Source organism: Taudactylus pleione, unplaced genomic scaffold, assembly GCF_031769625.1.
Source record: "Taudactylus pleione unplaced genomic scaffold, aTauple2 ptg000985l, whole genome shotgun sequence".
Lineage (NCBI taxonomy): Eukaryota > Metazoa > Chordata > Amphibia > Anura > Myobatrachidae > Taudactylus > Taudactylus pleione.
In genome coordinates this window covers 307,094-325,685 of record NW_028285386.1, presented here as the reverse complement: position 1 = coordinate 325,685, position 18,592 = coordinate 307,094, and the positions used below count along the sequence as shown (strand labels likewise).

At 43.7% G+C, this 18,592-nt stretch overlaps 1 protein-coding gene across 1 annotated transcript in view; it reads left to right on the top strand.

Annotated features, from left to right (window-relative positions):
- The window catches only part of LOC148454537 (protein dispatched homolog 2-like), an 84,246-nt gene that overhangs the window by 41,278 nt on the left and 24,376 nt on the right, over nt 1–18,592 (top strand). The window contains exons 4-5 of the mRNA XM_088460798.1: nt 5,209–5,332; nt 7,104–7,222. Of these exons, the coding sequence (XP_088316924.1) occupies nt 5,209–5,332; nt 7,104–7,222 (243 nt within the window). The remainder of the gene's footprint in view (nt 1–5,208; nt 5,333–7,103; nt 7,223–18,592) is intronic.

Below are 18,592 nucleotides of genomic sequence, written 5' to 3'. Positions count from 1 at the left end.
ATGATCTCACTCGAGTTCCAGTCACGAATCGGGTTGTGGTTTTTGAGCCATGGTAAAAAAAAGGACAATCAGAGCCAAGGGACAAAGTAGCAGGAAAAAGGAGATGGACTCAGTATGTAAAGTTCACACTGTGAGACATATGGACAGGGTCTGAGAATTAATAACACCACTGGATAATGAACTACCATCAAGCCCACAGATGGAGATGGAGGACGTAAGAACTTCAGATGGAATTCCTAGAGTCTTAAAGAAGGAAACATCCATAAAATTTCCGGCCACACCACTATCCAGTAGTAACTATTTCCTTTCCAAATACTTGGATAAGGGCAGGTACAAGGAAAGAATTTTTGAAAGAAACAAATGCTAGGCCTACATGTAGTTCTCCCGGCAGATTTTCCTAACTTTGATGGGCAGGAGCTGGCAGTGTGACCTTTACCTCCACAGTATAGACAGAGACCTAGAGTCCATCTCCTGAGCTTTTCTTCTGTGGACAGGCAAAATGCCCCTATCTGCATGGGTTCTCCTTGCTCTGTCGAGGAATCCCATGCTGGAGACCAAGGAGACAAAGCTGAAAAGTCCTTTTCAACCCTACGCTCACCTTATGCAGCAGTCAATGCGGATAGTGAGATACATAAGATTATCCAGAGTCTCGGGCATCGGATGTTGGAACAGGATATCCTTAATTTGTTCAGACAGACCGAGACAGAATTGACTACATAGCGCATGGTCATTCCATCTGCTATCTACAGACCATTTACGGAACTCGGTACAATAATTCACCGCCGCTTTCCGCCCTTGTTTAATAGAACACAGATTTGCCTCAGCCATAGCTGCTTTATCTGGGAGGAGATGTAAGGCTTGGAAGAAGGCATCAACAGATTGTAGGACCTCAGGAGGGAGTGAGATATGCAAGGGAGAAGTTGACAGAGTGTGGCTAAAGAACTTATAGTCCAACAACTATGTGACCTAGAGGGCTAGATATTGATTTTAAAAGCCGAGGTGCAGCTTGAACAGCTGATAGGTATACAGTCTGAGATGTGGCTTTGAGAGCCGAAGTTCCAGCAGAGATGCGGCCTTGAGGGCCGAGATGTGACTACGAAAACCAAGGTGCAGCTGGACTGCTGGGGTGCAGCTGGAGAGCTGAAATATTAATTGCAGAGATGCAGCCTTGAGGGCTGAGGTTCACAAACTGGCGAGCGACCTTGGAGGAAGTAGTGCTCCAATGCAGAATTCCTCCATTTCAAATTTATGCTCTCAATCTACGGTGCAGACCTCTCCTTCTCTAAACAGTCATATTTTAAGAACCTTATCTCCTCCCAGTCCTCCAAACCCCATTGAATCTTTGACACTCTCAATTCCCTCCCCCCTTACATCTCCCCCCATGATCCCAATAACCTCCCGCCACCAACTGTTGCCAGTTCACATTCTGGACATCTCTTCAATCTCTTCCTCTCATCCTCTCTGCATTCAAACATGCCCTTGTTTCCCCGATTCTTAAAAACCCATCCTTTGATCCTAACACTCTCTCTAAATACCGCCCCATCTCTGTCCTCCCATATGCCGCCAAACTCCTTGAGCGTACTGTATACAACTGCCTTGCTTTTCTCCCACTTCCTGTCTGACCTATTTCAGTCTGGCTTTCGTCCTCTCCACTCCACTGAAACTGCCCTCACAAAAGTCAGCAATGAGTTTCTTGCAAGCTAATCCAAATCTTTGTCCCCATTTCACTGTCTCCTCCATTCGTGTCACCCCTGTATATCTGCTCCTCCCATTTAGAATGTAAACTCTCGCAAGCAGGTCCCTCTTCCATCATGTCCTTTACTTATACTATCATCTACTCCATACAACGGCACCTAATCCTTGATTTTGGTCACCCTGCTGCTTATTTGAGTATTATGATCATTATTGCAGCAATGTTTATAAACCACGTCCTTTTCCTACAATGTTTTGTACTGTAAGTCTCTGTTTTTTTATGTTCTTTGTAAGGCGCTCTGGAACCCCTGTGGCGCCATACAAATTAAGGATAATAATAATAATAATAATAATAATAATAATAATAATAATGTGGCTGTCAATTGGAAAATTGGTTAAGGCATCTTTAAATGCATCTGAAAAGCCTATTCTATATTGATGGCAACAGGAATCAAACCACCAAAGTAGAATTGCCCCCCATTGTAACTCGGAAGAATAATCCACTGTTAAACACCACATCTTGCAGAATGTACATAGAGCAACAATTCTCTGCAGAACCCCTCCAATGAGTTAAAGTACTTAGAGCAATAACTGTGGTAATATGCTCTGAATCCTGATATCATGGCCTGCAGAAATCTATCCAATGAGTCTCTAAAGCATAAAGTTCTAGCAAAATTGGACAAATGCAATACAGACATGCTCAGTGGCATAAGTATGAGGCTTTAAGTTTAAATATTGCCTGCAGGTTTTTTTTCTTCTTTTTTTTACAGAAAAAGGTGGAAGTACTGAATATTTCTGCAGAAGTTTTCAGACAGGGGCAGTTGGTTTTCTGACTGCAGTTGATCTTGTGTGTGATGCGGGCAGATAATTCCTGAGCAAGTTGATTGAAAGCTTAAAGTCTAGTCTTCTTATTGGTTCTATTATAATATTGTGACAGTGAAGCAACTCCATCAGAGTATAAACAGAATAGGACATGCGCTCCTTATTGGGAAAACATGAACAAAGATAAATAGGTAAAGGAACTGTACCTACAGGAGTAATTAATTTCCCAAAGTCTCAATTTCATAAATAAAAAAATCCAGTTTTAGCGAAGTATTCGCCAGCCAGGGTCTTTCTGAGCCAATGTAGTAAATCTTGAACCTCAAAAAGAACAGAAAAGATGCTTCTCATAGCATAAAATCCTTTAATCACCACACACCTAAACAACACGTACTGCGTACCAGACAAGAGCAATAAACAGGCATATCAGAAGCTTAATAGTATTCTCTGATGTTCAGCCTGTCCGATAACAGTGTAGCTCCTATCCACCACTGACGCGTTTCGACAGTATTAGTCTTCTTTCAAGGTGATGATATATAAGTAATAATAATATATATGTATGTGTCTGTATGTCCAATATAATCCTAGGTGTCATTGTGTATAGCAAATTGCAATATTATATATTTATTCAAACTTATATACCTAAACACCGCTATTGTTAAGTGTAACTTAACATTAATGTAAGCTCCATCATGAATAGATCAATTAGAAGTTCAGATCACAAATTAAATTACACACGATGAAATCTAACAATATAACAGAGCATTCCTACTTATATGCCCAAATACAAATGTATAAAAAGCACTGTGCATGTATTTGTATCCATGCTCTACAATGTATAATATACGTTCATTTTACAAAAGATTTTTGTGAAATTTTGAAAGAAATGAAGGGCCTGAGCTAGAGGCGCACGCAATCCGCACGCAATGCTGATGGTCACGTAGTTTTGGCATTATTTCCCACTGTGCATGCTTGAAGAGTTCAGAAATCCCCTATGGCGCACGTGTTATATGGAGTGCACGCACAAAGATACTGTTGCAACTGGGGAAGGACAGTATCAGATATTGGGCAGCAGAGTGATGGGCGTTCCTGGGAGGTGGCATGTAGTGAGCGCAAAAAAAGTCTGTCTCATGGCCGTGTTATGGGAGTGTCACGGGTGTAAGAGTGACAGCGGCTGCGTTCTCAGATGTACAGCCGCAGCCACAGCGGCCATGGTCAGGTGGAGAAGCATAGTGACGGTGCTGCCCGGGAAGGTGCGTTGATGGTGGCATGTGAATAATCACTGACAGTGTTACAGTGTGCATAAACGCAGGCTACTATGCCAGGGGAAGGGAGAAACTAGAATTTGCATATTATCGCTGCTGCCACTCCGGCAACAGATATCAGAGTGGACATAGCAGTGTCTACAGTACCGGTGCATCAGGCCCTAAGTGTCGGATTCTGAGTTGGGACCATAGCAGAAAAAAGCCAGTAACTTTGCACCTGGACAAACCATGTGGTAATGCAAGGGGTGCAAATTATTATTGTTTTCCTTGCATGTGGGGTAAACACTGGCTGCTTTTGCATGTAGCCCACAAATGCAGAACAGCTGTATTTTTACACTGCAATTTAGATTTCCTTTCGGACACAGCTCTCCCATGTCTAAAGCCAGGTACATACTAGCAGATATATATTCTGCAGATCCAACAAACGCTCAGACCTGACAAAGCAATTATCGGATCTGTGTGCACCCGTTTACACTGAGCAGTTTTTAGCTCATTCTGTGCTGTCTTCAACGGGTGCACACAGATCCGTGAGCAGTACATCAGATCCAGACCTCTCCATCTGTCCATTGCAGGAGCATAATACAATTATCAGACCCATCATACAATTGTTGGCTGATCGGCCTGATAATTGTATAGTGTGTACTCGGCTTAATTCTCTGCACATTACATCGGACCCACATGCAGTGCAACATGGTTTTACCAAGGTACAAAGGGTCTGATTCAGATACTGTATGCTAATGCAATCGCAGCTGTGATCCCATATGAATATACGCTAATGCATGGAGCCGACTTGAAATGTATTGAGATGCCCACCAGCAGCTCCGCAGATCTAAGCAAGTGCATACAAACACGCAGCGGTGGTCCAGGATCCTTTGATGATGGAGTAACCCTATGGTCGTGCACTATTGACGCAGGAACTGAGACACTGGCGGCATGTTTTCTGCATACAAGACCACAGTAGTATGCTGAGACGCGGCACCAAAAATGTCTGCGACACGCCTGCATTTTTGCTGCCACGCCCCATAACTTCCCCAAAGCGGCCCCTGAATGTCAATCACTTTGCAAAGAAATCCTGACTGCAAGCGGCATCGCTAAGATACCTTGGCACTTGCGCAGTTTTACCAAGATGCATGTGCAGTCAGACGATAATCGTTCAACTGTGTAAATATATCACATTGTGCCCCCTTCTGAATCAGACACAAAGTCACTTCCTCTTTTTCGCTTTGCCCCTAACCATAAGTGCACTTTTTTATTTCTAAACCCATATGTGGTACTACATGTAGACATTATGCTAACATTCTCACCGCACTATTTATAATAAAAGTAAACTGAATAAATGTAAATTGCTCATGGGAACAATAACTATTATGCTGCTACTTTACCTAATTAGAAATTCAAATAAATAATTCATATAATTGTGATTTACTTACAGTTACTCTCAGCTGATAACTGACTGGCCACTACCCATCTTGGCAATCTGTTTGGTCCTGATGTTGGTGTGTACGTTGGCAGGGCTCCTGATTGGACAAATGCCAGACTTTTCCAACCCTTTGATGGTGAGCTTTTTCCCACTGCAAAGCACCAATTTTACAGACTTAAGGGAAAACCGGACACATCTCAAAAATGTCAGGACATACGTCAAAACAATAGTTTGGGCTCCTCTTTAAATCATCAATCAATGCATTAAAAGAACCTTTGCTTAGTTAAGCAGCCTCCTATGTTTAGTTTACCAGTTTCGTTATAACATATGGGGGGGGTCTATTCCTCATCACTTAATATTTACAAAAGCAGGTGAAAATGAATAAGTTATCAGGCCTTTCATCATGAAGGTAAAGCAGGAGAAATCACAGATACTGTATCTCCTGCTTACCTTCCTCTGGTGGAATGGCCCACTGTCCCCATACACTAGTATCACAGATATCTCCTGCTTACCTTCCTCTGGCGGAATGGCCCACTGTCCCCATACACTAGTATCACAGATATCTCCTGCTTACCTTCCTCTGGCGGAATGGCACGCTGTCCCCATACACTAGTATCACAGATATCTCCTGCTTACCTTCCTCTGGCGGAATGGCACGCTGTCCCCATACACTAGTATCACAGATATCTCCTGCTTACCTTATTCTGGTGGAATGGCCCACTGTCCCCATACACTAGTATCACAGATATCTCCTGCTTACCTTCCTCTGGCGGAATGGCCCACTGTCCCCATACACTAGTATCACAGATATCTCCTGCTTACCTTCCTCTGGCGGAATGGCACGCTGTCCCCATACACTAGTATCACAGATATCTCCTGCTTACCTTCCTCTGGTGAAATGGCCCACTGTCCCCATACACTAGTATCACAGATATCTTCTGCTTACCTTCCTCTGGCGGAATGGCCCCCTGTCCCCATACACTAGTATCAGAGATATCTCCTGCTTACCTTCCTCTGGCGGAATGGCCCACTGTCCCCGTACACTAGTATCACAGATATCTCCTGCTTACCTTCCTCTGGCGGAATGGCCCACTGTCCCCATACACTAGTATCATAGATATCTCCTGCTTACCTTCCTCTGGCGGAATGGCCCACTGTCCCCGTACACTAGTATCACAGATATCTCCTGCTTACCTTCCTCTGGCGGAATGGCCCACTGTCCCCATACACTAGTATGAGGACAGAATTCATCAAGCTCTGAAAATGCAATATTTTCAGAGCTTGACTACGGGAGCATTCGCCATCTTCAGATGGCGAGTGCTCCCGCTCCGGGCTTGCATACCCATTCCTTCCCTATGGGAAGGAGTTCCGGGTTGCGGAAAGGAATCCTTTCAGATCCCTCCGCCCCTGTCTGGCTCCTTCCCCCAGACGTCAGGGCCCTTATGCGCATGCATGACCTGTAGATCACTCATATGCACTTGTCTCACTACTCCATGCGTGAACAGTGAAATCGCTAACGGGACAGTTGATTTTTGGATCAGCTGTCACTGCGCTGGAGCACTTCTGAATTGCACCGGAATCCTTGGCGAGTTAAAATGTTAATCAGGGTCCGGACAGACCCTGATAATTAACATCATGAATAGACCCCATAAGAATGATTAGTAGCTTTTGCATAGTGTAGTATACATCAAATGTATAAGGATTTTTGCTACAGTAATTTGAAATTGCAGCTAGACTTAGACAAGTGGAATAATTGTCTCGTACTATAGAAATACAAGTCATGGGCATATTGTGAATAATAGGCACAAGATGTAGGTCAGATAAACACCTTCATGCATTTTACCACTATTATGCTCGCATTCTCCCATCTCCTGTCACATCTGTCATTTACAATTCTCTGTCTACAGCAGGGTTTTGAGCCCAGAGACACAGAAATTGGGAGGAAATTAACAACCTGGAAAAATATACAGAGCAACACTGGCTACAAAAAGGCTTTGTCTGTCTATCCGCATGGGGAGAAGAACAGGTATACCATTAGTTTTATGACTAGATCTCACTTAGGCCATCAGCTTGTTATCCATTTCAAACAGCTAATGAACTATGGGTCCAAGTTATAGACAGAAAAGAAAACAGATGCCGCAGTTTAAACACACATCACTACAGAAATTACCGCGACGGACATACTGGACGATTCAGCATGTCCGACCAATCAATATTTTGAGATACTGTATGTCGTGCAAATACACAGGACCATTATCTGTGCGATCCGCCCTTATCAGTGGGATCACCTAGATAATTGTATAATGTATGCCCAGCATTAACTTTGTCATGGAACACAGGGGGGTCATTCAGACCCGCTCGCGAGCGCAGGACGCTCGCAAGCGGGTCGATGTTGCCCCACTGCGCATGCGCATGACGGAGGGAGCTCCGTCGTGCGCATGCGCGAGACCCGGATAGCGACGGGCTCTCCGTCGCTCCGGGTCTCGCACCAAAGGGGGCGTGCTGTCGATGTTGAGTGACAGCACGCCCCCTTTGGTAGGCGTGCTGGGGGCGTGGCTGCCAAACGGAGGTGTTCCCATGGGAACGCCTACCGTCTCAAGCCAGCAACACTGACATCACTAGTGATGTCAGTGGGAGTGATTTTGGCTCTGATAGAGCCAAAATCACTCCAGGGCTTGCGGCAGCTAGACCCTACCGCAGGGCCTCCGTCGCAAGCCCGATGGTCGCGATGGTCTTGACCATCATCATGGACGCTCGCTATAGCTGTGGGTGGTCACCCACAGCTATGCGAGCGTCCAGGAGGACGCTCCATTTTCTTGGAGGAGGGCCCTGATTCAGAGCGAGCGCTCTGGTCAGAGCGTTCGACTCTGAATCAGGCCCACAGTGGTTAGGACACCAATAACATACATTTTATTTTATTTTTTAATTACATGAATAGTTTCAATTGCTTTGAATGCTACTTACTGAGACAAGTCACGGGACAAGTTTGATCCTTTATTTTTACGACTGTATCTCCAGTGTAAAAATAAAGGACTACACTAGGTGTCTCATTTAGAGTTGGATATATTTGACACTCCAAACATACTCATAAAAATATTGTAGCAATATAAGTATACTAACCTGTGTATGTTGAGTTAAATGTATCCCAAGATACAGTACATCCAACTCAAAGCACAGCAATATGTCTGTATCGGGCATAGATCAGTCATAGAAATTAGTACACCTATGTCCCATTATAACATAGTGATAGTGTTAGCAGCAATTTCAAATGTTACATTGTCCTACTCGTACACAATACACAATATAATGTAGTGAAATGTCATATACCCAAAAGAGAAATGTATCTTTACAGTGTTATTAATAGATGCAAAGGTAACATTTCTCTGGTTGTGATTAGTATTAGAAAATAACAGTTAAAAAACTTAATATGTATATGGTGCTTCTCAACCGCCACTATACTTGCCATCCTACCCTTGTCCACCTCTTCGGGATTCCAGAGAGGGGAGATCCAGATGGGGTGCAGGGGAGTGTGGTGCCGATATTCACGTCATTGCTGCCCTGCCCCCCACCATACAATGCTGCAAATTTTGGCATTGTGCCTCAGGGTGCACAGCCACGATGAAGTGATTAGCCACGAATGGCATCATCGAACCCCTGTATCGCCCACTTCACTGGGGATGTGGCCAGGTTCTGGGAATCTGGCCTACTTTTCAGGAATACCAGGAGAGCTCCCTGAAATTCTGGAGTTTCCAGGAAATTTCTGGAGAGTATTCAAATATGCCCTAAAGTCATATATATTGTGTAATGCATGACATGAATAAACTGCATACATGTTGCTTCTCCAAAGTATATGTAAAAATGTGGGATTCTGATTTAAGCTTCTTGTAACATAGAAAGCAACACACCTCACGATTGAAAGGTTACTCTCTTGCTGCCCTAGTTGAACTACAAGAGAGATTAATTAAGTCACTGTAAAAAAGAACACCTACAGAAATGTTGAGCTAGACAGCAGTCACACCAAACAAACAATAGTATTTTAGACATCAGTCAGGGCTATTTATTAGAATGTAAGCTCTCACGAGCAGGGACCTCTTCCTTCATGTGCTTCTTTTTACATTTTCTTCTACTCTCTACTCCCCATTAGGGCACCTAACACGGGACCGCCAATTCCCGGCAGCTTATTGTGAGTGCTTTAATCACTCTTTCAGCAATGTATATAAGTTGTGTCCTTGTCCTGTACTGTAATGTACTGTATGTTACTTGTTTCTTGTTCACCTATTAGTTCTATGTACTATGTAAGGCGCTGCGCAACACTTGTGGCGCCATATAAATAAAGGATAATAATAATAATAATAATTAAGGCTAAAACCATTTCCGTATCGTTTGGGCATCAGGGCAATTTGAGAAATTCCTGAGACAGGAGATATCAGAGATAGCTCCAACAGACAGTAACACCTCAGACAGCGTTCCCCTTTATTCTCAATAGGGACTGCAGTCTGGGCCAGCTTACTGTAGCTTTTTGGAGCTTGGCCCAGATAGCTATTACCATCTGTGCGTATGGGGAGAATTGCTACAGAAGGATCTTTTGATTCATCCCTGGCACTCAGCATGCTCCTACACTCTGTTCCATCGCAATTGCGTTCTGAGCTTGATTCCCTTTGGGACAGGCTATTATCAGAATATTAATAACTTGCACAAACATTTGTGTGCAGCGATTGCCACTTCACTGCAGGCCTCTTCTCTGTGACAGGCTATTGCCTAATTACTGATTACTTGCACAAAAAAATATTTCTTATTGCTGCCATATGTTATCTTATGTGACCCCACTGCTACCAAAGAATAATTTGTAGACATACAGTAAATCATAGGAAACAGGTTAGTTATTAATGATGGCTCCTGCATATTTTACTAACAAGATTGTTTTGTCTTTCTATCTACCTTCTGTGCTTTTTAGCACTGTGTTTATAGAATCATGTTGACATTTACATCCATTGGTCTAGATCAGTGTTTCCCAAACTCAGGGCCTGATTCAGACCCGCTCACGAGCGCTGAGCGCTCGCAAGCGAGTCGATGGTGGCCCAGTGCACATGCGCATGACGGAGCTGGCTCGTACCAAAGGGGGCGTGCTGTCGATGTTGAGTGACGCACGCCCCCTTTGGTGGGCGTGCCGGGGGCATTGCTGCCCAGACGGAGGCGTTCCCATGGGAACGCCTACCGTCTGGGGCTGGCCCCACTGACATCACAAGATCCTTGACAAAGGCCGTTTACAGGCTGAAATGCGTTGGAAACACAGGACACCAACATTGGCAACTACTGGCAACTATTGGCTACAAGCATCAGCATCATTCCACACAGCTCTGATCACGTGATCGCGTCACCAGAGGGATCTCGCGAGAACATCCCAGTTGGACGGAGGCGGAAGACGGAAGATCCATATACAGGATAAGGGCAACAAGGAGGCGGGAGGACGGCATATCCAGCGTTGGATCAGATAAGTTTGCCCCATAGTGTGGAGGAAGCACCCGGTGTCAGGTTCTCACACCCTAGCCAGTGCACGCCTCCTCCCCAGACCGGCTCAGACACATTCAGAGGGTCACAGCAGCGTGTGACTTCCTATAGAAGCATAGAGCTGCCACAGACCACTGGTGTCAGTGGCAGGTCCGGGCCAACACACTGATCACGCGGACACTTGTCCCCCCTCCAAGCCTGAAGATATACTGGGCAACATACCAGCACACCCAGCACTAATCGGAAAGCATAAACTTTTCAAAATTCATTTGAGACTTCCTACTACTGGAACATAAACTTTCAGAGGTCACGGGACGCCGTGTTCCTTTCACTCGTTAGGACATTGACTCTACCAATATCGCTTCACCTGACAGACAGTCAGTACTTATTTGTGTCAGCAACACATTTCAGTACCACAGTGTTGCCAATGATTTTATATGCTATAAGTATTTAATTGATGTATATCATATGCTATGTGATATTTGCACAATTATTTATCCATTTCAAGCATTGCAATAGTAAAATTGATGCTACAATTATTGGATTGTGTATACATTCTATTATAGAATATACAGGTGCACACATAGGCATATTATTTGACACTGGTGTAGCGCTTGACATACTTCTCATTAACTACTAAACCCTGCGAGATAGGACTTCTCGCTTGTCAAGCAGCTCCCGCAAAGGACTTAACCTTCCTGTGAAGCGCTGTTATAATTTGTTTTATTAGGAAATATGGAAACCATGCATTGTTAAGCTGGCCACACATCTAAAGATTATCTGTCCGACCAGCCAACTACTTGATTGGTTGGAATGAAAATCTGGTAACGTATGGGAGTAACTGATGATCAGCAATTTGCTCCTAAATGCCAGAAAACAGATGAAAATGGTCATTCAGACAAGTTTGTTAAATGTTTGATCTAAACAATTTGTTCAAACAGTGTTTGTCCATTTTCCAGCGTTTGGGAGCAAATTGCTGATTGTCATTTGCTTTCATACCTAACCAGATTTTCATTCCAACCAATCAACCCTTCGGCTGGTTGGACAGATAATCTTTAGATGTGTGGCCAGCTTTAAAGCTCCCTGAGGAATGAGTTTGGGAAACATTGATCTAGATTATGACACAGTTTTGTTATAATTGCTGAAAATAAACCACTCTGCCAGATGTGTACTTATGGCTAACAACATAATGAAGCTAGAAGAACACATCAATGTTTAGCAAACACAATCCAATACTTTAAAGTAGGGATGTGCAGGCTCGGATTTACTCGGATTTACTCGGATCTCAAAACGGCATTTTATTGGCTATCGCCTATCATGTGTTTTGGATAGCCAATATAATAAATCCGAATTTGTGGTAAAGTGGCGATAAGAACCGAGTAAATCCGAGTAAATCCGAGCCTGCACATCCCTACTTTAAAGTAGGGATGTGTAGGCTCGGATAGGTTCGAGTTTGCACGCTGAGTTCGGATTTTTCCCTCCAAAAAAACGGAACTCAGAAAGAGGCAAAACGTCATCTTGCATGGACAAACATCATCATTCCTGGACCAGGAATGATGATGTTTGTCCATGCAAGATGACGTTTTGCCTATTTCTGAGTTCCGTTTTTTTGGAGGGAAAAATCCGAACTCAGCGTGCAAACTCGAACCTATCCAAGCCTGCACATCCCTTTAAACTTTAAAGGCATTTGTAGGTGGACAACCCTTTTAAGAATATTAGCAAATATTAGTTCTCAATGACCTTAGAAAGTCTAATAAAGCGTCAGACACCAATAGATAGATTTACTACTGCTTTCACCATAAAATAAACAAGTGCAATTCTAAGTTCACAAAAGAGCCAATATTGCAAAACCCAAATGTGACACCTATGGTTACCACATTTTGTTTTCAGGTTACCAGGCAGGGGAAGTGCAAAGGGAGTATGGCCAAAACCTCAGTAGGGTTATAACCATTTTATTTCTCAGATTTCAGGTCTTCACATGCTTTATTATATGCAATCAGTCCCACAAGCACCTTATATGCCATCAGAGCCCTCACATGCCAATTTACAGGTGATCAGAGTCCTCACATGCCCCTTTATATGTATTCAGTCATGCCCATTTATGTTCCTATTATACCAGAGCCCGAGCTCCTCATGCCTCTTTATATGCCTCAGAGTCCCCTCATGCCCTTATATGCCAGCCCAGGGCCCTCTCATGCCCATACAGGCCAGCCCAGAGCCCCTCATGCCCATATAGGCCAGTTTGCCATGTGACCTTATATTCCAGCCTAGAGCCCCCTCGCGCCCTTTCCGTTGCTTTACCTCTGAAGGTCCACTTTGAGGTCCGAATTTTTACCACGATCTCAGCGTGCAGGACATACTTACCAGCTGCAGTTGATCTGGCCGATACAGATGAAGTAACAGCGTAAATGTGGGAGCTGTAGTGTCTGCTCAGAACAGCAGCAGCATGTGTTTCTGAAGGGACGCCACTGCAATGGTCACTAACAGGCGGGGAAAGAGTACAGAGGTATTAAGGAGTTCTGTTTATTCTCTGCAGTATGTACGTGGCAGCGGCTGCAGTCTTATCAGATTACACAGGGAATGCAGGCACTGCAGTTTAAAATAAGAAGCAGGCTCCAGCCTTAGGTCAGAGAATGTTCCAGGTTAGCTTCACTAGGCCTGATTCAGATTTAGGAATAGAGTAAGTTATAGCAAGTAACTGTGTACCTGGACAAACCATGCTGCACTGCAAGGGGTGCAAATAAGTACATTTCTTTTTGTTGCATGCAGCCCACAAATGCTGGACAGCTTTATTTTTACACTGCAATTTAGATTTCAGTTTGGACACACCTCCCAAATCTATGGCCCTCATTCAGACCCACTCGCAAGCGGGCGCACGTACGTTAGGCGTACGTACAAAAATATTTAAATTCAAGGGCTCGCTCGTATTTTCGTTCGCATCTAAAATTCCTCCCTAAACTCTGACGACCCCTCCTCTAACTAACGAGCGTACGAAATAGCGAGCGTACATCCCCGAAATGGCTTGAAAGGAACGCACGCACACGTATAAACAGGAAGTGGCCTTGTCAGATGTCGATTACCTGCTCCTTTATTCTGCCTACCTCCATCAATCGTATCATGCCAATCAATGTATCAATTAGCTTAATTGTTTGTTTTTTTTCAACACAATGCAAGAAACTTTACTCTTGTCCGTGTTTGTGTTTACCCGCAGAATACGTACGGATGAAACATTCGCTTTTATTGTTCAAAAAACATGTGAACCACAATTAAACAATTGTACTATTGCTGTGGATCCCCGCATATTTCCCTGGGTTCATTTCTTTATTTAAATTTGCTTATGCATGTCACTGCATCAAGCCTATCATAACTCTCCAGAGATTTCTGGCCCTGTCGAACACATGACTCATACACTAACCAATAAAATTGCTCCTGTTAATTTCCAAAATACATTAGCCAATCAGAAAATTTTTACACACTTTATCAAAAATGATTTTTAAGAAAAACACCATTGCCATCATGAGAGCCTCCGCATTCACCAGGCGTGAGCTGCTGGTGCTTACGGAGGTCATGGATCGCCGGATCACCAGCCAGCCTCAACCCATGACCAACCGGCAGAAGCGCTCCGCGTATGCGGAGGTACGGTCCCGCCTGCGGTCCTTCGGCTCACGCCGCAACATCGGGCAGCTGGAGCGCAGGTGGTCCGACCTGCAACGGCGAACGCCCCGCTTGCTGGCATGCTTTCGCATGCAGATCGTGGCAAGTAAGTGTTATGTATTGTGGTTTTAATGTTTGTGTTTGTGGGGCAAACTGCGTGTGCATGTTTTCCTGTCTGTTCTATTTATTATTGGTACTCATATCTGCGTCTGCATGTTTTCCTGTCTGTTCTATTTATTATTGGTACTCATATCTGCGTCTGCATGTTTTCCTGTCTGTTCTATTTATTATTGGTACTCATATCTGCGTCTGCATGTTTTCCTGTCTGTTCTATTTATTATTTGTGCTCATATCTGCGTCTGCATGTTTTCCTGTCTGTTCTATTTATTATTGGTACTCATATCTGCGTGTGCATGTTTTCCTGTCTGTTCTATTTATTATTTGTACTCATATCTGCGTCTGCATGTTTTCCTGTCTGTTCTATTTATTATTGGTACTCATATCTGCGTCTGCATGTTTTCCTGTCTGTTCTATTTATTATTTGTACTCATATCTGCGTCTGCATGTTTTCCTGTCTGTTCTATTTATTATTGGTACTCATATCTGCGTCTGCATGTTTCCCCTCTATTTCTGTTTTTTTAATTCTACTGCTATTTTTTTTTTTTTTTTTTTTATTTGGTTTGGTTGCCCGGATTTGTCCATAAACTAAACGCAATTTCTTTGACATATTTTAGGGGGACAGCCAAGACTCCGCCCTCAACGTCCATCCAGACGGCGTTCCCGCCCACTCTCCCCAACCCCCAGCCAACACTCCACCCCAAATCTTTCCCCTATTCCCCACTCCTCCCCATCCTTCCCAGACCCTCTCCCGGAAATTTCGGGCCTCCTTCCCCTCCGTCCCACTTCCCCCTCTCCTCCACCCACCCCTCTTCCAATTACCCCCTCCCCGGAGTCCAGCATAACTCCGCCCCATTCTTTGGGGAATGACGGATCCTCCGAGGAGGATCATGGAGGTTTGGCCGGAGCTCCCGATTTGTCTCCCGGTATGTTTTTTTTTTTTTTTTTTAAAGCACAAACTGTTTGTATGTAATCATGTGTCGTGCCTTTCTTCGTGTTTTTGTGGCTTGACTTTTGTTGATTGTGAAGGTTTGCCTTTACCTCTTCCTGGTGATTTAAGCATACACATATCATACCTGTGGGAATTTGTACCTAGGCCTTGTATTTTTGCCAGCCCACCCTTTTTATTTCTGTTTTTTGGTTTAGGAGTGATTTTGTTTTTTTTTAAAGTTTTTCTGTGGATTCCCTATTGTTGTATTAACCCACACACTTTTCTCACCCACAGAGGAACAGAGGCGTCGGCAACAGGTGGCGGATGTTGTGGGGCAGATGCGCCAAAATGTAATCGGCCTTCTGGTGGCCCTCGACCGGCTGTCTGGCCTCCTTCGGCATTAGTTTTTTTTTTTTTTTTCTATTTCCCAAATAAATTTATTTAGACAAATATACGTTGTGGCTCATTTTTAAAAACCAAAACCAAGATAGTTTAGCCTGACATAAGTTCCTGCAAGGATTTCCATTTTTTAAAAGTTAGATTGTGTTTTGTCTTTGTATGTCAAACAGACACCAGAAACACATAACAGTAACAATGTCATGTCCCTTTTTGGGTGTAGTATCAATTACAGATTTCTACATTTTCCAGGTTCCTACTTGGTGCGCAAGCTGCTTAGGCCAATCTTACAAATCCCAAGGTTGGGCCAGGCTTCCTTTTGGTGTGGATTGGGAAGCTGAAAACATATTTCAGTTTTGCTCAACTGGCGTCAGTACTGGTTTACCCCTTAGTCAAATGTAACTTGTGTTAACCTGGTTACACTTGCTGTTAACGTCCCAACAAAGGAAGACCATTTCACTCTTCAAACATTTATTCACAACATAACAGAGAAAACAAAGTGGTCACTCCCAAAAAAAATACACAGTGATAAATTCAAATACAACACATACCAAGAAATAATTAAATAAAAACACAAAATCAAGAACTGGTTGACGAAGGACCATGCCAACATGATTCCACAAACATGGCGTTGCGATATGGGTTCCAGAATATATGCCCAAAAGGACCAGATCCAGGTTTGGTAAGGGTAGCAGGAAGTAGTGAGCGTTGGAGTGCCAAAGATTATGTGAACAAACAGAAGATGGTGAGAAAAATAAAAATAAATTAGATGTTCGCCAAAAAACACAAACACATTAGGTATAAACACTGGAGTTTTGTTCAAACGTACCTAAAAAATCTGGCCACCACATCATCGCGTATGGCCCCCCCACATACTGACCTTCGACCAACCTCGGGGGGGCCATCCTCAGGTAAGGCATCCTCTGGCTGCATTGGGACACCACTCCTTATGGCAATGTTGTGAAATATCCCACACAGGACCACAATTTTCGACACCATATCTGGCACATACATGAGCTCGCCACCAGAGCGGTGGAGGCATCTGAATCGGCCTTTTAAAAGGCCGATACAGCGCTCCACCACTTGCCTGGTGGCTGTAAGTGCGGAATTATACGCACTTTGTGGCCCTGGTGTGGGAGCCAAATAAGGAGTGAGCAGCCAGGACATGCAAGGGTATCCACTGTCTCCTGTGAACAAAAATAGACCACATCAGGAACACTGTGTATCAAGCTTAACATTGTTATGTACTAAAGGTCTCCACTTACCCAGAAGCCACGCATCACCAGCTTGTAGGTTGGTTAATTTCTGCCATATCCCTGATTGCCGGATGACGAAGGAGTCATGAGCACTTCCGGGTAATTTAGCATTCAGGGACAGGATCTGGAGGGAGGCATCACATACCACCATTACATTCAGGGAGTGATAGTGTTTCCTGTTTCTAAATATTGCCTCCAGCCGTGCTGGAGGCTGAAGTGGTATGTGAGTACCATCCACAACCCCTATGATGTGTGGGAAGCCAGCTATTTGGTAAAAATTGGCCTTGGCCACACTAAGGGCACCCATATCCAAAGGCATTTGAATAAAATGATGGAGGTGCTTGAAAAGTGCCTCCATCACTGCCCTCAGGATCCTGGAAAAGGAGGATTGTGAGATGCCCGCCACTATTCCCACTGTTGTTTGAAACGATCCTGAGGCACAGAAATGTAACACCGCCATAAATTGCGTCAGTGGTGGTATTGCTGTTGGACTGTCAATTTGCCGCTCAAGATCACTTTCTATTAATGAGAGAGTGTCTATGATGATTTTGGGAGGTAGACGGTAGCGTCTTAAAACCTCATCATCGGGCATTCCAAAAAGGGTGACACGTGTTCGAAATATCTGGGGCCTTGCATGCCTACGATGCCTACGCCTGGGACGAGTTTGAGGTTGGTCGTCTTCCGGGAGCAGGGCCAGAACAATTCGCCCCAGATCTACCTGAAATTCAAAGTTTACAATGTAAGGCTTTTGACCCACCCCAAAAGTAATAAAAAACAACTTAGCTTTCTGATACCATCCATAGCTGCTTACATGCCGGGGTATTGTCATGATACGTATAAACTGTAAAAAAGCCAACAATGAGACTTCAAAAATTTAGAGGGTGTTTTTTTGGTTTAAAAATTGTTGCAAGCCAACACAGAAAATAGCGGAAAAACACATTTGGCCATCGATGAAAACGACATTGCACACCGTACGTCAAATAGGGTTCAAATGGACCCAAAAAATGGAAAAGGGAAAAGCAAAACTGGATTATATGATGAATAAGCCGTCAAAAATGCGGTAATTAATTCGCAAATGCAAGTCACTACACCAACAGTCAACAATGCGGTAATTAATTCGCAAATGCAAGTCACTACACCAACAGTCAACAATGCGGTAATTAATTCGCAAATGCAAGTCACTACACCAACAGTCAACAATGCGTTAATTAATTCGCAAATGCAAGTCAAAAAATGGACTTACCCAAATCGAATATATAAGCTTTCCACAAAAAACTTCTTTGGGTCCGAAAACCAAAAAAAACTAAAAAAGATGAAATGAGTGTTAAACAAATTAACGAACCACAAAACAGAAGAATACACCAATTGGCCACAAATTTGAATGCACAAAACTTACCAAATCAGGAAAGGATGTGGAAAAAATGAAAGAAATGCGAACGGAAAAACCAAAGAAATGTAGCAAAAACAAACAAAAAACCAACTCTGCCAAATCCTCCAAACGCAAACAACCAAATCCTAAACCACTTAACCGACA